At 50.0% G+C, this 22,887-nt stretch overlaps 7 protein-coding genes across 7 annotated transcripts; 3 read left to right on the top strand and 4 right to left on the bottom strand.

Annotated features, from left to right (window-relative positions):
- Nucleotides 1-47: 47 nt before the first annotated feature.
- RhiXN_01995 (uncharacterized protein) lies at nucleotides 48-517 on the bottom strand (the record flags this gene model as incomplete). Its single annotated transcript, XM_043321814.1, has 4 exons — nucleotides 48-80; nucleotides 134-253; nucleotides 307-421; nucleotides 468-517. The coding sequence occupies 4 exons, from the start codon at nucleotides 515-517 to the stop codon at nucleotides 48-50; spliced, it is 318 nt and encodes a 105-aa protein (XP_043187637.1).
- A 153-nt stretch (nucleotides 518-670) lies between these two features.
- Nucleotides 671-2,750, top strand: RhiXN_01994 (TCP-1/cpn60 chaperonin family (T-complex protein 1); the record flags this gene model as incomplete). Its single annotated transcript, XM_043321813.1, has 10 exons — nucleotides 671-702; nucleotides 754-806; nucleotides 859-944; nucleotides 998-1,335; nucleotides 1,388-1,569; nucleotides 1,619-1,745; nucleotides 1,795-2,059; nucleotides 2,101-2,286; nucleotides 2,336-2,660; nucleotides 2,713-2,750. 10 exons carry the CDS (start codon nucleotides 671-673, stop codon nucleotides 2,748-2,750), a joined length of 1,632 nt encoding a protein of 543 aa, XP_043187636.1.
- Nucleotides 2,751-3,248: 498 nt separating this feature from the next.
- Nucleotides 3,249-5,611, bottom strand: RhiXN_01993 (Serine/threonine-protein phosphatase; the record flags this gene model as incomplete). Its single annotated transcript, XM_043321812.1, has 6 exons — nucleotides 3,249-3,319; nucleotides 3,374-3,458; nucleotides 3,513-3,779; nucleotides 3,837-3,942; nucleotides 3,996-5,539; nucleotides 5,588-5,611. 6 exons carry the CDS (start codon nucleotides 5,609-5,611, stop codon nucleotides 3,249-3,251), a joined length of 2,097 nt encoding a protein of 698 aa, XP_043187635.1.
- A 398-nt stretch (nucleotides 5,612-6,009) lies between these two features.
- On the top strand, nucleotides 6,010-7,449 carry RhiXN_01992 (uncharacterized protein; the record flags this gene model as incomplete). Its single annotated transcript, XM_043321811.1, has 5 exons — nucleotides 6,010-6,016; nucleotides 6,063-6,140; nucleotides 6,191-6,234; nucleotides 6,280-6,782; nucleotides 6,870-7,449. The coding sequence occupies 5 exons, from the start codon at nucleotides 6,010-6,012 to the stop codon at nucleotides 7,447-7,449; spliced, it is 1,212 nt and encodes a 403-aa protein (XP_043187634.1).
- Nucleotides 7,450-12,711: 5,262 nt separating this feature from the next.
- RhiXN_01991 (uncharacterized protein) lies at nucleotides 12,712-17,546 on the top strand (the record flags this gene model as incomplete). Its single annotated transcript, XM_043321810.1, has 13 exons — nucleotides 12,712-13,231; nucleotides 13,291-13,455; nucleotides 13,514-13,718; nucleotides 13,772-13,940; nucleotides 14,046-14,150; nucleotides 14,267-14,590; nucleotides 14,638-14,999; nucleotides 15,390-15,483; nucleotides 15,569-15,697; nucleotides 15,898-16,126; nucleotides 16,527-16,560; nucleotides 16,611-16,775; nucleotides 16,829-17,546. The coding sequence occupies 13 exons, from the start codon at nucleotides 12,712-12,714 to the stop codon at nucleotides 17,544-17,546; spliced, it is 3,219 nt and encodes a 1,072-aa protein (XP_043187633.1).
- An 874-nt stretch (nucleotides 17,547-18,420) lies between these two features.
- RhiXN_01990 (SRR1-like protein) lies at nucleotides 18,421-20,311 on the bottom strand (the record flags this gene model as incomplete). The annotated part of the gene is made up of 8 exons (XM_043321809.1): nucleotides 18,421-18,587; nucleotides 18,869-18,915; nucleotides 19,245-19,396; nucleotides 19,472-19,549; nucleotides 19,609-19,805; nucleotides 19,877-20,100; nucleotides 20,154-20,243; nucleotides 20,292-20,311. The coding sequence occupies 8 exons, from the start codon at nucleotides 20,309-20,311 to the stop codon at nucleotides 18,421-18,423; spliced, it is 975 nt and encodes a 324-aa protein (XP_043187632.1).
- An 813-nt stretch (nucleotides 20,312-21,124) lies between these two features.
- RhiXN_01989 (pyridoxamine 5'-phosphate oxidase family protein) lies at nucleotides 21,125-22,178 on the bottom strand (the record flags this gene model as incomplete). Its single annotated transcript, XM_043321808.1, has 6 exons — nucleotides 21,125-21,368; nucleotides 21,424-21,594; nucleotides 21,682-21,808; nucleotides 21,872-21,955; nucleotides 22,017-22,085; nucleotides 22,166-22,178. 6 exons carry the CDS (start codon nucleotides 22,176-22,178, stop codon nucleotides 21,125-21,127), a joined length of 708 nt encoding a protein of 235 aa, XP_043187631.1.
- Between the last annotated feature and the right edge of the window lie 709 nt (nucleotides 22,179-22,887).

Genomic DNA, 22,887 nt, shown 5'->3' with positions numbered 1-22,887 from the left:
TAATACTAGACATATCTGCGTGGGACAAGTATGTTGCCAACAAATGGTTAGAACCCCTTTGGATTCTCCCGCAAGGTGAGCTAAGGGCCAAATGAATAAACAGCGAATGAGTGGATATACACTAAATGCGTACCCTGGTAAACTTTGGAACTTTATGTACACCCTTTCGATAGCCTTTCGCAGACTTAACAAACGTGGTGTATTTGTCCCTCGCAGACATTTCATGTTCTTTAGGCAAAGTAAGAGCTTTTGTCTAGCGCAAACATTAGTATGAGCCAAGGTGCCAAATGGGTCACTTGTGCTCACCAAAGCCGCACATTCTACACCACTTGCTCTTACCGCTTCGATCACAGCATCTACACGCTTGAGTCGCTCACGTTGGTTAGTTTTCCTTGTGGGTGACAATCTCCAGGGTGTCTTCCTATTGATATATTAGTAAGTTCAAGACAATGTGTAGTTATACACACCAGAGCAGACCACCCAAGTTGACTGAACTGGGCCTAAATGCGCCAAACATATTTGCAGGATGGTGGATGATCACCTCTGAAAGTTGTGCTGTAACACCTCAGGGTCCAGTTAATGTGGACCCTGAGAGCGCCTCGCGTCCGAAAATCGACTCTAACTTTCACGACTCGTCATCCGTCGTCGCGTATCCTCAGGATAATAAAGGATGTCTATGTTCCAACGTGATCCACGATCTGGGTAAACTTATAATACTCTTATGTATAGCCCAGTATTGATTCGCGTTTATAGCGTATTTTTGGGCGGAGACCGAGTTTCAGGGCAAGAAATACGCGACCAAAATGGTGAATATGTGTGATACAGAAACTCTGAGCATAGCTAACAGTGCGAGTTTAGTCATCGCTGCGCAAACTATCGCAAATATTGTGAAGAGTTCTTTGGGGCCTCTGGGTCTGGATAAGATGTTGGTGGATAACATTGGAGTGAGTCTAGGGCACGCTCATTTAACCTATGTGTTCTACTTACCGGGTCGTAGGAAGTTACGATATCCAATGATGGCGCGACCATCCTGAGCATGCTCGAGGTAGAACACCCTGCTGGCCGTATTTTTGTCGATCTGGCACAGAAGCAGGATAAGGAGGTTGGCGATGGGACAACATCTGTTGTTATCATCGCTGCCGAACTATTGCGACGAGCCAATGAGTTGGTCAAAATGAAGATCCACCCGACGACTGTTATTACTGGCTATCGTCTTGCATGCCGCGAAGGGTGCAAATTCATGATGGACCAACTGAGCGTCAAAGTAGATTCTTTGGGACGGGATGCGCTCGTAAACGCAGCGAAGACGTCCATGTCTAGCAAAATTATCGGAAGGTGAGTTATTTCCCAAACTTCTTGTTGGCAAATTGTTTGAGCAGACTTTCAGCGATGACGATTTATTCGCGCCAATGGCTGTCGATGCGATGCTTGCGGTCAAAACTACAAACCCGCGAGGAGAGATCAAATACCCTGTTAAGGCCGTCAACGTCTTGAAAGCGCACGGGAAAAGCGCGCGCGAATCTCTGTACATCAAAGGATACGCTCTGAACTGCACGGTCGCTAGCCAAGGTGGGAAAATAATCGGGGTATTGTTCCATGCTTTTGACACAGAGTTTAGCAATGAAGACGCGTATCACCAATGCCAAAATCGCGTGTCTCGACATTAATCTGCACAAGCATCGTCTACAGCTTGGTGTCCAGATTCTAGTAGATAATCCGGAACAGCTTGAAGACATCCGTAGAAGGTATGTCATATATGCTTTAACATCACTTGTACTAAATGGTCAAATTTAGGGAGGCTGAGATTACTCTCGAACGCGTCCGCAAGATTATTGCTGCAGGCGCCAATGTGATCCTCACGACCAAGGGCATTGATGACCTTGTCCTCAAGGAATTCGTCGAAGCTGGTGCGATGGGTGTTCGACGATGCAAGAAAGAGGACCTGAAGCGGATTGCCAAAGCCACTGGCGCGACATTTGTTACCAGCCTTGCAATCTCGAAGGCGACGAGACTTTTGAGGCGAGCTACCTCGGGACTGCTGATGAAGTTGTTCAAGAACGTATATCTGACGATGAGCTTATCATCGTACGCGGCACCAAGGTCGTCAACTCCTCTTCCATTATTCTACGTGGAGCAAACGATTATATGCTCGACGAGATGGAACGTGCGATGCATGATACGCTGTCGATCATCAAGAGAACCCTCGAGAGCGGTACCGTCGTGCCTGGTGGCGGATCTGTGGAGACAGCACTGAGCATTTACCTTGAAAATTTTGCTACGACTCTGGTAAGTTGAATCATCTCCCAACCAGTGCTGCAGCTAAAAATCTCAACAGGGTTCGCGTGAACAACTAGCTATCGCCGAATTCGCGGCTGCCTTGCTAGTCATCCCCAAAACCCTGGCTGTAAACGCAGCCAAGGACTCGACCGAACTTACCGCCAAGCTACGTGCGTACCATCACGCTGGACAGAACGCACCTTCAGGAGATCCTAAGCGCCAATTGATGCGGTATGGCCTTGATCTCCTGAACGGCGAAGTTAGGGATAACTTCCAAGCCGGCGTGCTAGAGCCAACGGTGAGCAAGGTGCGCAGCCTCAAGTCGGCGTTTGAGGCGGCGGTATCCTTGTTGAGGATTGATGATGCTATCCAGTGTGCACCTGGTAAGTACTCGGTTATATTTAAATAATTACGCATGTCTAACTTGCGATGCAGAAGCCAAGGGAGGCGAAGATGATGGACATGGGCACTAAGGCCAAAGTTGATGTATCACACCGTCTATGAAACTTCAATCTACTTGTAATCACATCTATATACTACTTATGGGCAACTCTGTCTTGCCATATTCAAGGGTATAATCACCAGATTGACTTAGTATCAACATGGGAAGAGGAAAACAAGCGTAGGTCCGGCATGTATGTATATAGGTGTATCAATGCGAGGTAAAACAACAGCAGGGGCGGTAGTAGGGCGAGTCAATCTCATGAACAAGAGTCCAATCGCACAACACCGGACTTTGGACGAACCCGCCAGGATTTAGGGAGATGGTAACGAGGGGAAAAGGAAAGAGGAACGGAATTGCAATAAAGCTGTTCCGGACAGACACATTTAAGCAAGCACAAGGGGGCAAGAAACAGGTTAGCGGTGGGACTACTAACACAGAGCAACCGAGGGAGACAAGATTGAATTTCGTTCAGGTCATGGAAGCATAACGAGCCAGGAAGAAATTGACAGGGTGCCCTGCGTGAGGATTATCTATGACTTGGGACGGTGTCGTCCAGGCTTCTGTGTGCTTGTAGGTCACGCATGACCCCGGCGTCCACTGCGGTAAGACTGTTGTTAGCTCTCTAACCAATTCGGTACGGATAAAACGTACTTGGCAACACGCTCTTTCTTCGTACGTGCGGTCCTCCAGTCGTCGCAGAAGGTGAAAGAGGTACTTCAGCGGGCCTTTGTGCGCTCTACAAATATAACCGTTCGTGAGTTTGATTTTGTTAGAATTCTTCACAACGTACCTCGAGTCCTGGGTCCGCCTGAGGGGTCCTTTCTACACCATTCGCACTGAGGTTCAGACTAACGTCTCCCGCTACCGCATCGAGCTCGGCCTCCATGGCCGCGGCGCTCAAGTCCACACTTGGATCTCCAAAGTCGAGATCGTCTAGATCCGGTGGAGGATTCGGGTAGGTTACCTTTTGCAGGCGAGCCGGCAATTGATGGTGTGGTGCGTTGTAAGTTGCACGCTTGAGTAGGTGTGTCCAATTTTCGTAGTGTTCAACGGCTTTCTGTTGCTCACTGGTGAAAAGAATTAGACAATGCTAGTAATGGAGAAGAAATGTAACTTGCAGTTGTCGGTCGTGTTTGAAGTTTTGAACGCATTGCTCGAACAATTCTGGATTAATCTCCATGAAAAGTTTGAGAGCGTTGTATACCATTCCGTGTATTGTCCTGGATTGGAGATGAGTAAGGATCCACATACAAGAGACCACTAGTGTTCTCACCTATTCCAATGAGTCTTGGAGTTTTGATATAGGGCAGGGAAGACCAAGGGTAAAATAACGCCAATGTTGTCACCCATCAGGTTGACAATGTATTCATTATTCCAGTAGTAGAGCGCACGTTCAGCGACCTGGAAGTGTTGGCTATTGACGCAACGCGCAAGCTGTCGGAAGAGAGGCTCTTGGATCTTGACAAACTCGCCTGGGTCGATCACGTCAAGTACTTCTTCGACCTCGTTAAGGAACATGACTTCTTTTGGACTGTTGACCTTGGGCCAGTATCGCAATAGTCCACGGAGAACTTCCTCGGTGAGACTTGCATCTTTCTCCAGGAATTGGACAACACAATATGCGAGTTGAGGATGATAGAGCGACAAGGATTTGACCTTGTGCAAAGGAATAAGGACGCGAGTGAGGAACATTTTGTGTTCTTCCTTGAGCGGGAGAGCGAACCCATTGATGATAGATCCTAGAATTTCGAGGAGTTCTGCAATACCGTTGTGGCGCTCCGTCTCGTAGATAAACTGGAAGAATACATTGTTGATGGACCTGCGGATAAAGGCGCGAAGGTTAAGGAATTTGCCATAGATACGGTGGAGTGTCGTCTTGAGGAAGTCGCGTTCGCGAGGATCTTCGGAATCAAATAGCTCGAGGAGCTGTAGGACAAATGCTTGATCAATATAGCGCTTAGCGACATTTGTGTTGAAGTCTGGGCTCTCGACAAAGCGGAGGAAGAACTCGTAGACGATTTGAAGGTGAGGCCAGGCAAGTTCAAGAACCGGCTCGTCTTCTTCAGGGTCAAATGCGTCACCTGTTGGGTTAACCTGGGGCGGGATCGTGCGGAACAGATTGTTGGCGAACATGCTGATGACTTCGGGGTAGATGACCTCGCTGATAACGCCACGCTGAGTGGTGATATACTCGAGCATCTCATGCAAAGTGGCAGCCTTGATCTGTTTGCCCTTGAGCTCTGCGCTGGCATCGTTGAAATCAAAGAGGGTAGAACACTGGCGGAGCTTGCGGATAAAGAGTTCTGGGCGCTCATTTGGGCCAACCTCGACAAAGGCGGGGAGTTTCTCGATTTCGACGCGCTCGGTGACGTGGAAACGAGACGAGCGTTGCTTGCGGGGCGGCTTTCCTATGACGGGAATGGTGTCCTTGGGCGTTTGCTGGCGGAGTCGGTTCATAGTACCAGCACGCGGTGGAGTTGCCTCTGGCTGGGCCTGGGATGGGGCCGGAGCGCTATCCTCGGGATGGATTACGACAATTGGAGGAGCTGGTGCGGTGCGGTCCGGGGTATGGCGCGCACGGTCCCTGTCCCGTTCTCTCTCGCGGTCACGGTCCCTCTCACGTGAGCTAGAGGCAGAGACCGAGTTGAGAGAAGCAGTCGCGGGCGATGCATGGGTCGGGAGAGGCGGTGTGGGCTTGTTCGTGTGCGAAGGTGGCGGCTGGGGCGTACTTGAGGGCGATGTGTTCGAAGCCGGCGTCGGCGAATTAGCAGCCGGGCGCGACGACTTGCTCGAGTCACTCGATCCCTTGCGCGAGAGCTAAGAGGGCATCAGTCTCATATTCCCCAGCTGATACACGAGGCTCACAATCGACTTCTTCAGGCTCTTCATCGCAGACGACATCCTGCGTCACTTTTCCGATGAATATATACAATCCAAGAGTTGTCGCCCAAATATCACGCGATGGATCACTATCAGAATATTTCGCTGCCTGTGCTAGAGATGGTCGGCCACTGCAGAGGTAAAGGGAAGACCGCGGGGGGCCAAGGTCACGTGTCTCTTTCCATGTTTGGTTCTTGTCCACTGTCACATCCGTCTGCAACCTCGACTGCGCTTGGTTTTACACTGCTCTCAATAGACTACCCCCGCATAACCACGCGTCTCAGGTTATATTGGTTTTGCTATTTTTGGCTTGGCGACAGCACAAAAACTAGTTGGTCACGTGACTGTCGTTACCCGTTTCGTCCGGCTTCGTCTCGCTAGCACACCAGTCACACCCGTCCACCACCATGTCCGGTGAGTACGGTGCCTGTGTCCTAGAATGCTTGCTGACCTTCCGCAGCTATATACACCGTATTCGCCTCCCCTACGCATACTCCGATTCCGCATCACCTCCCTACTTTGATTGTTACCCCACATGGTACGTTCAGTTGGTGCTATACGTATCCAACGATACTAACTTGTCTCCAGGCCAGCCCCAGAACGTCCTCTACTCGTACCTACATACCAACTTTGTAAGTTGGTCGGGTCGTTAATACATTTATCTAACTATTTCTCAGAATGCAGAAAACTACCTCCTGACACCCTCTCCCCAAGGCGATTTGTGTGTAGCCAAGCTCTTCCCACCCCTTACACGCAACGCCCAAGGCAAACCCCCTCCTTCCGATAATGCTTCCAAGGTCGTCCGCTGCGAGGCTTCGCGCTCACTCAAGTGGACGATTACAAACACTGGCGTCTTGTCTCCCATTTACAAACTCTCTTTGCCGTCTCCTGACTCACCGGACCTTCCGCTCTTCCAAATCTCGAAGCCGAACCCTAATGCAACTTTCTGGAGTATGTTTTATTTTGCATACGCTGGCCATCTCATTCCTCCAAAGCGTATCGAATTCGGCAAGATTCAAAAGAATTCAGCTGCGGGGTCTGGCGGCGCTAATTCTGGGGGCACTCGCATCACCATAACCGGCAAAACACCCGAGGAAAAGGCAGTGTGGCAGACCTTGGGAGAAGGAAATGAAGACTGTGTCGAATGGGTCGTCCTCTGCGCAGCACTCAACCTACTCGAGTAAGTTTCCTCTGTCCATACCGCCACGTCTTGGCTCGCTTGTGCATGCCTACCGCATACTTACATAATCTGTTTATTATCATTTAGCGACGAAATCATCAAGGCTGCTGAAAAGTCTGGAACCCCGATGCAAACAGGGCCCCCACCGGGTCACGTTCCGCCTCCAAACGCTGGTCCAGCCCCTCCTCGTCCCGGTCCTCAACAACGTCCTCCTGGCCCTCCTGGCCCTCCTGGTCCACCAGGACCTGGGGGAGTACCTCCACGTCCAGGCATGCCCCCTCAGGCTGGAAGTATGCCTCAAATGCGCGGTCCCGGGGGCCCACCAGGACCACCAGGACCGGGTCGTCCTCCGTTCGATCCGCGCGATCCAAGGGCACAACAATTCCCTCCAGGCCCAGGAGGGCCGGGTGGACCACCTTTTGATCCGCGCGACCCAAGGGCTCAGCAGTATCCTCCTGGTCATCCGGGGCCAGGCTTCGATCCTCGAGGCCCACCGCCCGCCGGATACGATCCAAGGGCAATGGGTGGCGTCGGCTCTCCCGGCCCTGGGAGCCCTGGTGGACCAACGTACGACCCAAGGGATCCCAGGTCCGGTTACGCCAACCGACCCCCGCCGGGTCCAGGTGGTCCGGGACAGGGCCCGCCTCCACAACAGCGACGCGTGTAACCGTCTGGCAGCACAGCGCAGCACAGGAACAGAGCTGGTCTCTAAACTCATACATCTATCCAAGTTCTTCCTCCTGGTTAATAAAACTTTACCGTTCGTTTTTGTCTGTTTTTCTTTCTCTGGAAATCGTTCCGCTTCGATCGAACTGGCTTATTAGTTCGTATACCCTTTTCTTGGATTCTTGGATTTGTTGTCATCGTTGGCTGGGAATCATGGTTCGTTTGAACTCATGACTCGTGTTGTTGGATTTGGTGGTGTTTTCAAAGCTCTTTTCGTCTGGTCACCTACTTTACTCACTCTATCATTCTTTTCCTCTCTGTCTCTGTCCAATCGAAGTAAATTTTCTCGTCGCTTTACTGTCTCCCCATAACCAATACTACCATTTATCTGTTCCTTGTGCATGCTGTTTGTTGCTGGTAACCAACCCAGCGCTGTGAAATATACTGTTTGAACCGCATGTTCTTGCAAAGCTGGTGCATTTTTTTCGGTTAGTTGGCCGGTCTCCCCAGCCAATCGAGTTGTGAGACGACAGACAGGACGAAGCGCGACCCGTAAGCAACCCAAGCCTAGATTTAGCATCCCCTATTGGGTTCCGGCCCTTGCTCTAGGTTTGCTGCTAGTTGTTTGGGAACTCATTCAATAGTCTACATGTCGCACCTAACTTGGCGCTTATAGTTGCCGTAAAGTATGAGCAATGTGCATATATATGCTGTACCTATTTCCCACACCTAGTGGAGCAATGCATATACACACCGTATAGACCCCGTCGTTGACTAGTACCTTTGCGCATACTATGGCTCCTCGATAGAATATTCCTCGCCGAATGCATGTACGCTCCTCCCAAAAAGCCCCCCCCCCTTTTTTTTACATACAATGAATAAACACAGGTTTCACCGTACGCGTTTGTGTGAAGCCTATCCTTACGGATGGAGTAGACCAATAATGGACAAGAACATAATACTTGACACCAATCTCATCGTGCATCAATGTCAGATCAATTCACCACCGCCATTAGTAAGGCCAATCTTGAAAAGGGAATACAATGCATGGTGACCTCTTGATGCCCAGGGTCTAATCGTCGAGTTCTCCGACAGTTCTTTGGATTCAGAGCGGCTGTGATGTGTCCGTGACTCTACTTGGACTGCGCGTCAAAGAATTGCATCTTTTTGTGCATCACAGGATAGCCATATGCTAACAACGCACCAGAGGCCGCATATAGTAGGTAGCAAAGGCAACCAAAGTCTGATCGGTCAATAATGTATCACAACCCCTCTTGGACTGTCGAAGACAGGATAAGCCGGTTCAATTTACAACGTTTAATCTGAGTCAGGAAATATGACACACCTAGATATCGGCTCCTTGCTCACTTGACTTGTTTGGGTAGTGTCATGAGCTTCGTCAGTTATACTACATCTGGAGGAGACTCGGCCTACTGTAGCCGGCGCCAAGGGTTGTTTGAGCCGAGCTCACTTGCTATGTTTGCATGATCCTGATAACCTACTATGATACCACTTCTGATCTCTGGTCGTTGCAAACCTTCGTCAGGCTGAGTACAACATCAAGTTCAAGTCGCTGTTTTTCATATTGAGTTTGACATCCGCTGTTCGTTGGCTGTACGATAGCATAGTAATAGAACAAATCCGGCCCTTAAAGATAAAGAGAATTTTACTGGCTGACCCCAGATTTTGAATTTCGTTGCACGCATATACACATATGGTAAACTATCCGAATTCACGCTTCGATATACTGATGTACCCTCGATGCAAAAGGCAGATCGTATAATAAGTAGACCTGCGGCTCCTATAGCGCGTCTCGGCCATCTTATCTGGCCCCGACATTAACGAAATGCTTGGAACCCCCAGTCATATGCGTAATCAACTAAGCGCTTCCGCCATTGGCTGCGGCTGGAAGCCCCTATAGTCGACATACCTGGCCCGGGACAGCTCGGGCTTTGCGTACCTCGTTACGACACCACAAAGCCTCAGCTGAATACTATTACTAGCCTGGACTGGTGGTACTGCCCCATAAGGTAGATACATGTGCATATCCGCAGACATTGTGATTGAGGGAGCAATCAGAAACTTCAGAGAATCTATGTGCGCAGAACTGCGTTGAGAAAAGTGGCGTCAAGCTGGCTTCTTGCTCTGCGACAATCATCTCATGTCCAGTCCTGTTTCATCCTCCGATACTATTTAATCTCTCTCCTCGCCCATGTTTTTCTATCCCAACATCAACAAACTCCTTCCCTATCCCTTTGATAAAAGCATACTATTTGCAATTACCTGATATTCTCCTTCCGGCTCAATCCCCTCCCCTACTGTTGCCCAGCTGCTGAATGGGTCGATCCACTAATAGTGTAGTCGGAGCTCCCCAACCAATTGCACCTATCCATCGGCCCGGCTATACATATGAAGAGCCTGGATCTAATGTGCAGACATGCTGAACCAAGACCTATAACTGTTGGTACCGATCTTATATGTCGATGGGCTTTTGCTGAACCCGATTGACCATTAGCTCTCATTCTGCGTGTTTTATCCTGGCTGATTCATATCTCGTTGTGCTTACAATTTCTCACTGCGCGCATATACCAGCCATCCAATCGCCAGAGGAGACCATCACTATCAAGGGATACTCCAGTACCTCCCGGAAGCATGGCCTAATTGATTGGAGGTCAATCTTAATAAATATGCACAGCCATAAACGTTTGGTTTCGCACAGTTAGCTTATCATCATCTAGACACACCTCTATATACGGTGTTGGCTTAATATAGTTTTTTTGGCCTAAAAACAGAACATAATGTTGCCGCATCCGGTTCAGATAGCCAAACCTATCACTGAGTTTATCATGGAGCTTTGCTTCGTCAGAGAGGGCTAGTTCAGAGACGACGCACACCTTTTACTCGCTATAGAATCAGCGCGCTAGCCCTTGGCGCCAAACCCGTATAAAACTCAAAAGCTAGCCCACAGAACTTTATCATGGCCTCGATACGCGTGGTCGAATACAGAAATATACACAATGTGTAGCTAATTGAAGTGCCGGTGACTATCGGATCAAGCTCTCGTTCGGTAACTACGTCGCTTTATTGAGTTCACACCGCCGAAACTCACCGCCCTATTTTTACAAGCCCCAGGACTGCTTGTACGGTGATGGTATATATAGTGTATACACTTTGTAACTAACTTTAATGTAGCTCATACGAGTTTTCTCTTCCAATAAAATACTCATCATATGTGCACAGGGTCTCCTCATTTATTGTTAAAGAGGTTCTAACCTGATGAAATGGAGGGCCGAGGGAATACACTCTGCTTGGTATTATCTTTGAGGCGCCCCCCCCCCAAATAGCCGCTAGGCGAACTTGCGACGATGCTCAATCAGGATGAGCATGTTCCTTAGGGTTTGACTATTCTAGAGTTCAAAACGGAAACTGGCATTTCTTGTTTTTAGCATCCGTCTCACAGAGGGTTGGGCCTGTGAGATATTTTGTGAAACTACACGTCGATCGCGACACTTCTCTCTTAGATCAATCTCTACTGGCACTGCTCCAAGTACTTTTACACAAGGCCAGTCAGAAGCTTACATCTACGGTCTGCTATTGCAATGAGATCATCAAGACTCTTTGGTTGATGTCCGTATGACAGCTATCGTAGGTTATCCACTGTGTATGTGCTCCTATCCGCCGTAATTGAATTGACAATACCGCACGGCGAATTGATATGCTTCCTATACCGCCCTACTAAATGTAAAGAGGGTAGATACACAACATAAATAACTAGTGCAAGCGTTAAACCTGCTCAATATTAGCGTACATAAGGGGGAACCTACCCGAGTCCACCCCGATTGTACATAAAAGAGAGCTATCATTGAGAGGATAGTATCACATTTGTTGTCATGTCGCATACATAGAAGCTTATCTTCTCCTGCCACATAATGTTGTTCTCTTCGTTTCCTGCGATAATTGACAAAACGCATTGTTCCGAAAAAATTGGTCTGACAGAAGATGACAACGTCCCCTTCCGATACCCTCCTTGTGGAGAATGTGTCGCTTCTCCATTCTATTGTTGCGTCTGAAACACGAGCTCGTATTTCGCACGTGTAACTGACCGATATTCCTTATAAGAAGCATCGGGTCTGGATTGATTAACGTTGAACACTTGGAACCATGTGTCCCCTAAATCTAAACACGTATAATAATATACGTCCAATCATGTTCGCTGTAAGCCGAGACCAAACGTGCGGATGCGCTCATCCCAACCAATGGGTTATCACGTTTCAACCAAATGCTTGGTTCATCCATATGTTGTTCGTGCCCACTATTGTACTTTCTCGAATAAATAGCAACATCTACATAGAGCCGCTGGCATTTGATGCACAGCGGAATCAGCAATACTTCACCATGTCGAATGAACAACGGATTGGTCAGGTCTGAGCCTGTATGCGTACAGTTAGGTCCCCGATGATACTGTGGCTGATTTACTCTCCATTAGTTCTGTGCTGGTGGGTTATATATAACACATGCCCCCCCCCCACATCCACAGAGAACTTTTTGAGAAAGTTCAGCCCAAATATGAGCTGAAGCTTTGTCTGTGGCCTACCTATATTTAACATTACTTGTCAGTACTGCAAGGATCTTGTGGCCCACTCAGAAGCAACCCTATATCTCAAGCGTCGACAGCGCGCAAATTATAGCGCGTCATTGTGCCTGATATTGAGATTACTGAAAACTGACGGTACCAATAATTTGATCTGCAAAACACATACCAACATGAGACCCAAGGTCGGTCTTGAAACAACCATTTTTATAGTCATTTATATGGTAGATAAGTTCTTTCTTATGTATCACACAAAGCGCTGGCGATAGATCGATGCGTGTTTTCGGTTACTTGCCTCTTGTATGCGTGGCAGCGTAATTAGAATCATTCTGCCAGGTGTGCCGATATCAGTATTTATCTTATAATATTCTGTTAATTTACTGAGCCTTTGCGCTCGATGTCCTTGTAGAATATCGTTTTTCGCCTCCGTTGTATAATGTTGTTATAGTCAACCTCTAGATCTGTTGGCCACCACCGATCACAAAAGGAGCGACTCACCAGCACTGCCACCTGGCACGTGAGCACGTGATACCCGATCCAACTTTTGCGTCTTCGGGTACTTTTCCAGTTTAGCGCGCGTAAACACTTGGCCTTGACTCGTCGTTGCCCCTTGGATATTTGTATTCTTACACACTTTCACGCTTTGACGACCTGTACTAGCCACGAGACCTCATGAACGGCGCCTGGCAGCCCCAGTCCAGATTTGGTGTGCACACGCCCAACACACCGACCGAACCATTCGGAGCGTTTGGAGAACAACATCAGGGACACTATCAATCCTACCAACCTCAAGCCCGGAACCACAGAGCTCATCAGACACAAAATCATGCCGCACCACCGCTCACCCAATCACACCTTCCCTCGGTCCCACCCACAGCTACCCCAACTCCACCTTCAGCAACGACGCGACTGGCCCAGTTAGTAAAGCATAGCCTTGAACATGACCTTGCACGCACAGCTGTATTTTACGCTGAGAGACTACACGCCCTGACCAGAGGCTCACACGACGCGCGGCATTTGTTATCCAAAGCTCTCTTTGCGGCTGGACAAATAAATTCAGCCCTCGGCGTGGTGTCTGGTGCAGATATGTGTTGGGCATGCTGTCAACTGTATGCTAGGTGCTCGGAGAAACTCAGAAAGTACCGGATAGCGCGTGAAATGATGGAGCGGTGTTTAAAGGAGGTTGCAGATGGTATATGAACTCTGGCCATTCCCAACTGTCACGCTAATTAAACTATTTTCTTGAAATAGATCGTCCACATGGAATAGGTCCGTTGGAGGAAGCAACGATGCATTGTCAGGCAGGACAGTATGCTATGAAGGGTAATCTTTACGACAAAGCCGTAGCTAGCTTCAAGGAAGCTCTTCGGCTGAATCCATATTTATGGGAGGCATTTGAGATGCTGGGTGCTCTCGGTAAGTCTCGATAATAATCGTTCAGGATCCCTGCTCGCTAAACCCGCTAGTAAAACAGGTTCTTTTCCCAATCCGTCAGATGTATTCCCCTCCAAACGGCCGCGCACATCTGAGCACCAGGGCCCACAGCACATGGCGCCGAGTGCCTCTGGTGCAGGGTTTTTTACACCCCCTGCGGCTTCGGCGTCCAACGCTACAACTGCGGCACGAGTGTTCGGCGGAGGTGCTGGTGGGTTCCGACTTGAGGGCCCTCGAGATAGTTTGTGAGTGCGGATCGCCGTTATTTTTAGCATACATTAAACTTCCCCCGGAATAGGACTTCCAATGAATCGATCTATCCGGACAATTCGATGCATGCTTACGGAGGTGCGACTACCAGATTAGAAGGTCGGCCGGCTGTGAAACGACAAAGAGGGCGCCCGGGAACGATCAATGCGGCGTCGTTGGTAGAGATAGGCGAGAAGAAAAAGGTTGCGTCTACCAAGGTGTGTTAGAAATATCGCTTTTCAAACCTCTGGCGAATTTGCCTTGCACTTCGTAATGGGGGCTGGAATGCAACATGTCGTCGGATTGACCCAAGTTGACATCAGATGACGACACGTTCAACGAGCGAGAACAATACCAATACCCTTGGTGGTGTGGCCAGGCGAAGTACGAGGCTCTTGTCAGGTCTCGGAAAGGGCATACCGTCCAAGGTGAGCTTATCAAAATGGAGCTGGTTAAAGTATATTGATTATTCGGCGGTCTCTCTTCACTGTTCGGCATCCTCGTTTTACCAATAAACACTAAACATTAAACGTTCTATTTCTAGGTCGGCGTCACCCGCGAACGAAAAAGATCTGCTCCCAAACGGACGGGTTCGGATATGGACGACGAACCGAATCCAACGGCGGTATTACCACCTCCACCCGCATCGCCAACACCGTCATCTCCGGAAAGAGCGGAAACAGAGGCTGCTGACGCATACATTATGGATTTGGTTCGAACCTTTGGACGAGCTGTGCAAGCGCTAGCGCAGTACCGATCGGCGGATGTACTAGAAGAACTCGAGTCCTTACCAGAGGAACAAAAGAGGGCGGCGAGTGTGATGGTCTTGATTGGAAGAGCTGAATACGAAAGGGCAGATTACACGAAGGTCAGGACCTGGCTTGCTTTGATGTTCATGTGTACTAACTGACCTAGGCTAAACGTGCGTTCACGCTAGCTCGCACATTGGATCCATCACGAATCTGGGATATGGACATATTCAGCACGCTGCTGTGGCATCTCCGAAATGATGTCGAATTGTCATTCCTTGCCCAAGAATTACTCGCTCTAGACCAACGTTCTCCCCAGGCCTGGATTGCAGTCGGGAACGCATTTTCATTACAAAAAGAGCACGAACAAGCATTGACGGCGTTCAAGCGGGCGGTCGCGCTTGATCCTCATTGTGCCTACGCACATACGTTGATTGGACATGAGAGCGTCAGCATGGAGGAGTTTGAAAAGGCCGCGAGCTCGTTTCAGAGTGCACTTCGAGTGGACAGGAGACATTACAACGCATGGTGAGTGTCCCCTCGATCATCGGACGTGTTCATGGGTATTGTGGACATCTGGGGTACCTTCTCGTATATGGGGGAATGATGTGATGATAGGCCAAATGGGTTCTGATTGGCCGCGGTCATGTTGGCCGTGCTTTCGGTGTTCTCAGGTGACCGATGATTGGCCTGTGCCTCTATGACTCGTGCGGTTCATATAAACGTCGAGTCAAATCTGTGCTGCAGAAAGTTCTCTGCTCGTCCACCGTGTTCTCTTTCTGGGCAGAATCAGGTGCCCTCTCTCCTTTCTCCGCGCGACAGCACCCATGCCAGGCTTGCGCCACGATTACCCTGACTTGGCCGATGATCCATCGTGTATTTGTTGTGATATGACTAAAAAAAACTATGCATTCACAGGTATGGACTCGGAACCGTCTACCAGAAGACTAGCAAGTTACGACACGCCGAATACCACTTTGAGCGAGCGGCGGAAATTAACCCGTGCAACGCGGTATTGCAATGTTGCTTGGAATCGTAAGTGGCATTCCAGAATCACCCCAACCCGTTCGCCGATCCTAGGATGTTTTGTTCGATAGGTGATCGAGAAACGAGGGGAACGCGAGGTCGCGTTGCGGCGATATGATCATGCATGCCGGATTTCACCCGAGAATTCGCTGGTACGGTTCAACCGGGCGCGGCTGCTTATGGCCCTGGAGAGATACGAGGTGAGTGTAGAATGGAATAAAGTTTGAGTGCGTTATCGGGCATGCCGTCCACGCCTGTTGTTATCTCCCTGGGCCTCAAAGGCTGAGCGGTTCTCACACGCGGCTTGATTGTGATTTACGTGTCGTCCCCTGAAGGCCGGGGAGGTGTTTGGCGGTGTTGATTTGGGCACTGACGGGACGTGTGTGTATTCTAATTACAGGAAGCGATCGAGGATCTTGTACGGCTCAAGGACATTGTGTCGGACGAAGCGAACGTTTGGTTTACGCTCGGCAAGGCGTACTGGGCGATGGGGCGGCGGACGTTGGCAACGCAGCATTTGACGGTCGCACAAGAGTTGGACCCGAAACTTGTGGGGGCGGTCAGGGAACTTATGGAACGGGGCGGGGAAGAGGAGGATGGGGACGTGGGAGATTCGACGATGGACGAGAGTGCGGCTTGAATGGTGTGATTTTGTGTATTGTAGCATATTCAGCGATTGGACGGCAATTGGACTAAATAATTTGGCACGAGTATTTCGCAATTAGAATCGCCATAGCCTGGCGCGATTGAGCGAATTGGGTTGCGTGCTGGTGGGACCCTTAAATCCGCGGAATGCCAGGGCTTGGGCGAGTCAGAGGGAGGACCCCGGAAGGAGTGATAAAGCTAGGCCAGTCAGCAGAGTCTAATGCACATCCTTCTTCTCTCCACAGCTGGACCGCCTCGCACCATGTCTGCCTAAATACACCCAGTGAAATAGATCGACCGTACAATGGTCAAGCGAACGACTGCGCACCGCACCATCCTCTTTGCGCCCTACCTCAACGCATACCGAATAGCGAATACTACTAGCACTATTACCTACTAGACCGCCCCAGTACTGTCGGTACGTTCCTACCCTCCCAGCGCCCAGCCCCTTGCTTATCGCCCCCACAGCTCAACCGACGCCACCATGTCTCACACCATCCATATACACCGCTCCGTGATCTCGTCTCCCTCCAAGATGTCTTCAACACGACCAATTACCAACCAGTGGGCCGCCGTCGTCTCGCGCCGTAAGCTCCAGCTTGCGTGCGACGGCCAGGGACGCAAGGACGTCAAGTAAGCAGCTGCACTATCCCCCTTCCCTCTCTGATGACTAACACTGCATCCAGTATATTGCACCGACTAGTCCTCGTCTCCAATTTTGCGCGAGCCCACCAAGACGAATGCACACCACCCCCTGCCCCCACCACCGCCCAGCCCGACTCGTTTGTATTCCCCGACATATCCCAATCCACACAGCCACCCTCGAACCTCGAAGAGGCAGACTGGCTCGATGCTATCCTCCAAGAGCTCGAGGAAGAAGCGGAAGTTATGGTATCCTGCCTCCCCCCAGACGAGGAGTGCAACGCATCAAGTTCAGACGCCCCAGTCGAGGACGAGGACGTCATTGTCTGTGATTCCTATTTCTCCTATGTCTACGCCCCCTCGGATCCCACCGCCGATCCCACCCCTACACCTGCGTCATTCTCTCCCGAGCACTCCGAGGACTTGGCAGACAGCCTATCCGATCTCCCCTTCCACTCCACCCCCAGCCTTGTCCACTCGATGGATGTCGACTCGGACGAAGAGGGTCCCTCCACCCCCTCCACCTCGTTTGTCGACACCGACACCCCCACAACAACAAGGACTGCCACGATCCATACGACGAGCCCCTCATCCCATTGTTCGACGAGCCCGTCTCCCGCTCTTCCATCATACGGACTTGTGTCCCATATAATCCGCCCTTCATCTCGCCTACTTATTACTGATATCTACTGCCTCGGCCCTTGTACATTATCGTCTCATGTCTCATGCGTTCAGTTTCTGCTCTCTCTCTTTCTCTCTTAGCGATCTGTTTGAGTGTGTCTTTATCCGTTTCTCTTCGTTCCACATTGATTCCACTGGCGTCTGCTTCCCTCCATGTCTCATTACTTCTTTGCAAGAGTTCCAGCTGTGCTCGATCCCACCCAACAATTCCGTATTACGTCTTATATTTCAGAAAAAGGGGTGCCGTGCTGCTGGCGTTATCTTTCTGCTGTAGATAACGAGCCTGTCAAGCTACTTTATTGCAGTTTAGCCTTTGGTAATGCAATTACATGCTATCTTTCATCCCCGCTCACTCCCAATCGGACTGCCTTGTCTGACGATAAGACGCTCGTGAGGTGGCATAGAAATTGAGCCTGACTCCCCCCCAGCCCCCCATCATATCGACACACCTAAATGACATCTCACCCGTCGTCAAGTGCTCCCAGCCGCCAAGTTCCAGCTCCGCATGACGCCGATGAGTCCCTACAAACACAAACAAGCGCCGGGACGTGCGCATACGCTCATTTCGAACTGTGAGAGATAACCAGCCGCAACGCCGCAGGCCGGAATCCCTAAATTGCCAGCAAGAAGTCTTCTGATCCAACTGTTACCCCGCATTTCTCTTGTTCGATACCGCTTCTTGACCTCAAGATAGCATTTGCGCTCAAGCTTTGTGCTGTCAAAAAAGGGCGGGAATAATCTGGGGTTGGGCGGTCTTATCTCCAGCACACGACCTCGGCGTATTCATTCCAAATCTTTCCTTCAATGCTGATTCATTCCACGTTGTTCAAGCTGTACATTGCAAGGATCGTCCCCTTCCCCTTCCCCCTCGACCCCTCCCATCCCCCACATACATACATACACACATCTTTTCTCCGGGTTTGATGTCCGAGCGCTCCAAGAGGAAGTGGGGAATTTACCGGACTTCCCCCTCCTCTCCGTCCTCGTCCGAGTATTCCGGTAACCCTGCAAGTGTCCATGTGTGTCCGCCGTTCTTATCGTCAAGCACTTGCAGGGCCGTATTGTTGAACGCTCCTGGGAACTTGCTGCTCGTCGGGAACGGCAATGATCGTAGCCGAGGCGCTACCATTCAGTCAGTTGGAGTAATGTAGCAAGGGCGGCAAGTCGGCGGGGGGGGGGGGCAAAGCCAGGGACGGATTCAGAGAGAAAAAGGCGCATTCATTTCAGTACATGAGCGGGCCCCGGGATAGAAACGGAAAACCCATAGCAACGGAGGTCGGCCCGGAGTCGGTGGAGCTGGGGTTCAGCCCCCCAGAGTAATTGGGCCAAGTCTTGGGCGGCTTGGAGGAAGAGGAGTAGGAAGAGGAGCAAGAGGAGACAAGCAATAGGGCAAGTCGACTTACCTATTCGAGCCACGCAGGGAGTTTTCGCCTCGAGTATCCGCATGGGCCTACTGTTTGCGGTTCCAAGTCATGATTTTCCCGTATTCGTTTGTAGAAGATCAGCCGGTCCAAATGATCCGCCAAATTCAGCCGTTTGGATAAATTAGCAAGCTGTCCAAGGTAAACGACGGGGAGTGAGATGGTGTAGCATGGTGTTTAGGATTGGCGTTTCCTTTTCCGAGGTGAGGTTCCTTGTGCCCGCGTGACCAGAATAACTCGATAAGAGCATCTGGATAGACTCGCGAGGCCAGGTCGGATATACAGCCAGCGGTTAGGTTCTGGGGGAGGGGAGGGGTTGTGGAATGGGGGGTGGACTAATGTTCCCCCACGGACTCACCTCTCGGTGTATGCGGCCATGTCGTTGGCCACGAGAATAATCCGATTCATCCCCTCGCCGGACCAATTGGCCCGAAGGAATCGTTCGTAGAGTCCGATTCCGCAGTGAGGCATGTACACGAGTGTAGGCGTGTCGATGACGTGCGCGCCCTTCTGCATGTCCAGATCATGTCAAACTACCTATATGCGCATATTGAGCCTTCCACTCGCCTTATTTTCATCCAACACCCCCAGACCCAAACCCCGCAATGCCAGAATGTCCTCCTCTTCAAATGCCGGATCGAACAACTCTCTATCTGTGCCTGTCTAGAATAGGGGGGGACTTGTTCTGATGGAAATGCGATTGGAAAGAAGTCCGTACTCACGATTGCCAGCTCTGCACACAGGTCTAGCAACACGCACAATTGCGCACGGGATTCTGCGGACTTAATGGGTGACCCTAGGCCCAGACAAAGAGACCTCAACCCAACCTCGCGTATATCTGGCCCAGTTTGCTCTACGTCCGGATGTTGCCTATCCAGTACCAATCGCCTAGTCTGTGCGATGACAGGAACCACCTCGGCTGACTTGCAACAACGCACACAATCAATCAATATACGCATACACGACTTGTGCCATTGACCTCAAACTTACCGCGATAATTATCCCACCATCCGGACGACACGAGCCCCTCGCGCGTTGAGCGCAACAGATCCGACAAGGAGATCGAACCACTAGCGTTCTTTCCTCTTCTCTTTTTGCTTCTACCCGCACGATGCACGTAATGGAACTGATTCGGGTCGGTCATATGCTCCAAGAATTTACGTTTTGAATAGATGAAGTAAATGACGGGGGCGAACGAGGTTCCACTTTTGCGACTTGTCAAAATTTAATTGCATACATCACGTGCACCATACGTCACTTGACGCACGTGATGTAATGCGGGGACCCCGGACAGTGATCCTGAGCATCCGCGGAGAACCACGGATAGAGTAGTATCCGATTTTTTAGTTGTTGGCCACTGAGAGCAGAGCGGCTCATGAAAGGGTCGATGCGGACAACGTGTTACCGTTTGCCGTGGATGGTCATGGGACGCGCATATACAGGGCATAGACCATGCTCTGTCAAATTATTGGTCTTGTTCGATGTAATTTTCTTGCTGCTCGTCTTGCGAAGGGACGCCACTCTGATCAGCGCTATCCCCTCTGGCTTTGTTTTGGGAAAAAGGAAATTAGCATGCTAACTCTAAAATTTGTAGATAGTTCTTGTCATTCAAGTTGCCGGGTGTACTATTTAGAACATCTCACAGGTGGAGCGATTCCACTACAGATAGGGGGATGCGACCCCAAGGGGGTTTACCCCGCACTTATCCCTCATATCCCAAGATCTGATAATATCAACAATCGACTCGTCTTAATTACTCTTGTGGACAACAGGGGTGCTGTAGATTCCGCCATGGCCGAATTGTCTCTTGTGTACCTTCGCGAACAATAGGGGCATAAAGTTGGTCCACACGCGAATCCTTCGCTCACGTTATGTATGCACAGGCATCTCTGCTTTTTTCCACGGTACACATACCGTGAAATGCACAAAGAGAATAAATACCTCATGCCGGCGTCTTGACACCTCCCGTTTTCTTCTGCGGCGATTCTCAAGGGACGTTACACACTTCTTGTTTCCGGTTCAATTTCGCGTTGCAAAGGCCACTAAACGAGGCAAAGCGAAATGAAACGGGCCGAGTTACCCCGACGTGGCGCGTGGCGCGGGAGCGATAATATTGACTGACCGACGGTGGATCACCATGGTGCCCAAACACTGCGCGTGTAGCTCTGAGCCGCGCCCCACAACACGATGCCATCAAACATTGTTTCAACTTAATTATCACTTGTCTAGACTTGTGAATCACGCTCCATGCCGAGTGGCTGCCAGGGCAGATACATGCGGAGGCGCAGGAATCGTACAGTAACTCGATGGTTCAGGAACACCGGGGATAGTTCGCAGCGGGATAACACCGGTCCATGTGTTCGAAATGAGCTCTTTGTCTGCTACATCCTGTAGAAAATTGCGGTTAAGACAAACTTTCAAATACCGAATTGGGGTACTTGCCTTTTCGCTATCTTTAGCCGGACCGGTTCGAACTTTGGCACTGTATATAATCAAAGTTGTCAATACTATTTACTTTCAGATTTTAGATTGCCCACCTAGCGGTCTCGACTTTGATTCTCAAGATACCAGTTCCTTGCCTTTCTTCTTCGTTAGGCTGGCGCGAGTTCTCCCAACGCCCAGGTGCGATTCCTTCTACCACCTTTTGAAAAGCGTCATTCTTTTCTTCTTCCGAGGTGATCGGTAGTACAACACCATGTACGACGGCACTATGCATAAGAAACCCCCACAAATAATCGGGTCCGGGTTGAATGTGTGAGTAATGTGACCTGGGTAAGACAAGACAAAGAGCGTACGAGCGATAATTCATCGAATGAGAGAACGCGGAAAGCGCCAAAACTAGGCCATCAACTAATGTCGCGGTCGCAACGATTGGCGTTCCAGGGTCAGACAAGTTATTCATGATCCGTGCAGTTGGATATCCTGGAAGGCAAATGATACTTCCTTATTAGAATGGAACGCAGACCATTAGCGATATTCGCTTACCATGAAAATACATATAGCACTGCCCGGTTTCATCTTCGTCCCATACCCCGAGCATGGGAATACACTGAGGAAGGCCTTGTGCGTCTGGAAGAAATCATACAGCTTGATTACCGGAATGAATCAAGTTTCATGTTTTTGTATGTACCAATAAAAGCGACGTGCATAACCTTGGCTTCCTGAATGATCGAAGCAATGGTTTCCTTGTCATAGATCCCTGTAGTCAATCAACAGTTGTGGAGCGAGAAGGCGGTCCAAGAAACCAAGGTTGAAATAAGAAAAATTAAGTCCACCTACGGTGCAGGCGCATGTATAGACTGGGGCTGAGGCGAACTTACCTCGGTCAGGTCTCCTCCGTACTGTGTTCAGGGTAGTCTTTTCGAATTTGTTGCCTTCCATCCTGGTGTCGTTTGGGTTTCAACGGTTGAATGCGTCGAGGCAGAGTTCAGAACCGCCATTGAGCCCGCCCTGATTCTTATATAGCTCACTTTGATCGAGTCATATCTTTCCTTCAGTAATAGGATGTGCAAGTTAACGAATCATGTCGCTCGGGTTTCGGTTCGCCCGTGGCCCCTTTTAGGGTTAGCCGAGCGAAGAGCACACGTCGAGGCTATATGCGCACGTGCACAATGGTGAAACTAAATGGAAAGTATACTTTGTTACGTTGTCTGCAGTGGTTCCGTAGTCCCGTGGGGTGAATTTTGCTAAACCCCAAGAAGGGACCCTCACAGACACACAGGAAAAACTTGGCCGGTATGAGGAAATAGCTGGCGACTCGCTTGCGAGTCCAAGGTATATATGAAATTGGAGCGCTTCAATACGTCAAACTCTCATGCCAGGGGGGGGGAGCTGCACTTGTGCTCTGACTTGACTATAGCTGTTCGGGAGCGTCGACAACAAGGGGGTGGAGTGGCTTAGTCGTACTAGCAGTATGATTTACTTCGAATTCCTCCATCATTGTATACAACAGAAATTTATCACTTCAAACTTCTTATGTGCCTGCCCTAGTTTTGTGTGAA

The sequence above is a fragment of the Rhizoctonia solani genome, chromosome 16, assembly GCF_016906535.1.
Source record: "Rhizoctonia solani chromosome 16, complete sequence".
NCBI lineage: Eukaryota > Fungi > Basidiomycota > Agaricomycetes > Cantharellales > Ceratobasidiaceae > Rhizoctonia > Rhizoctonia solani.
The sequence above is the reverse complement of the archived record's forward strand: the minus strand, read 5'-3'. Positions and strand labels throughout refer to the sequence as shown.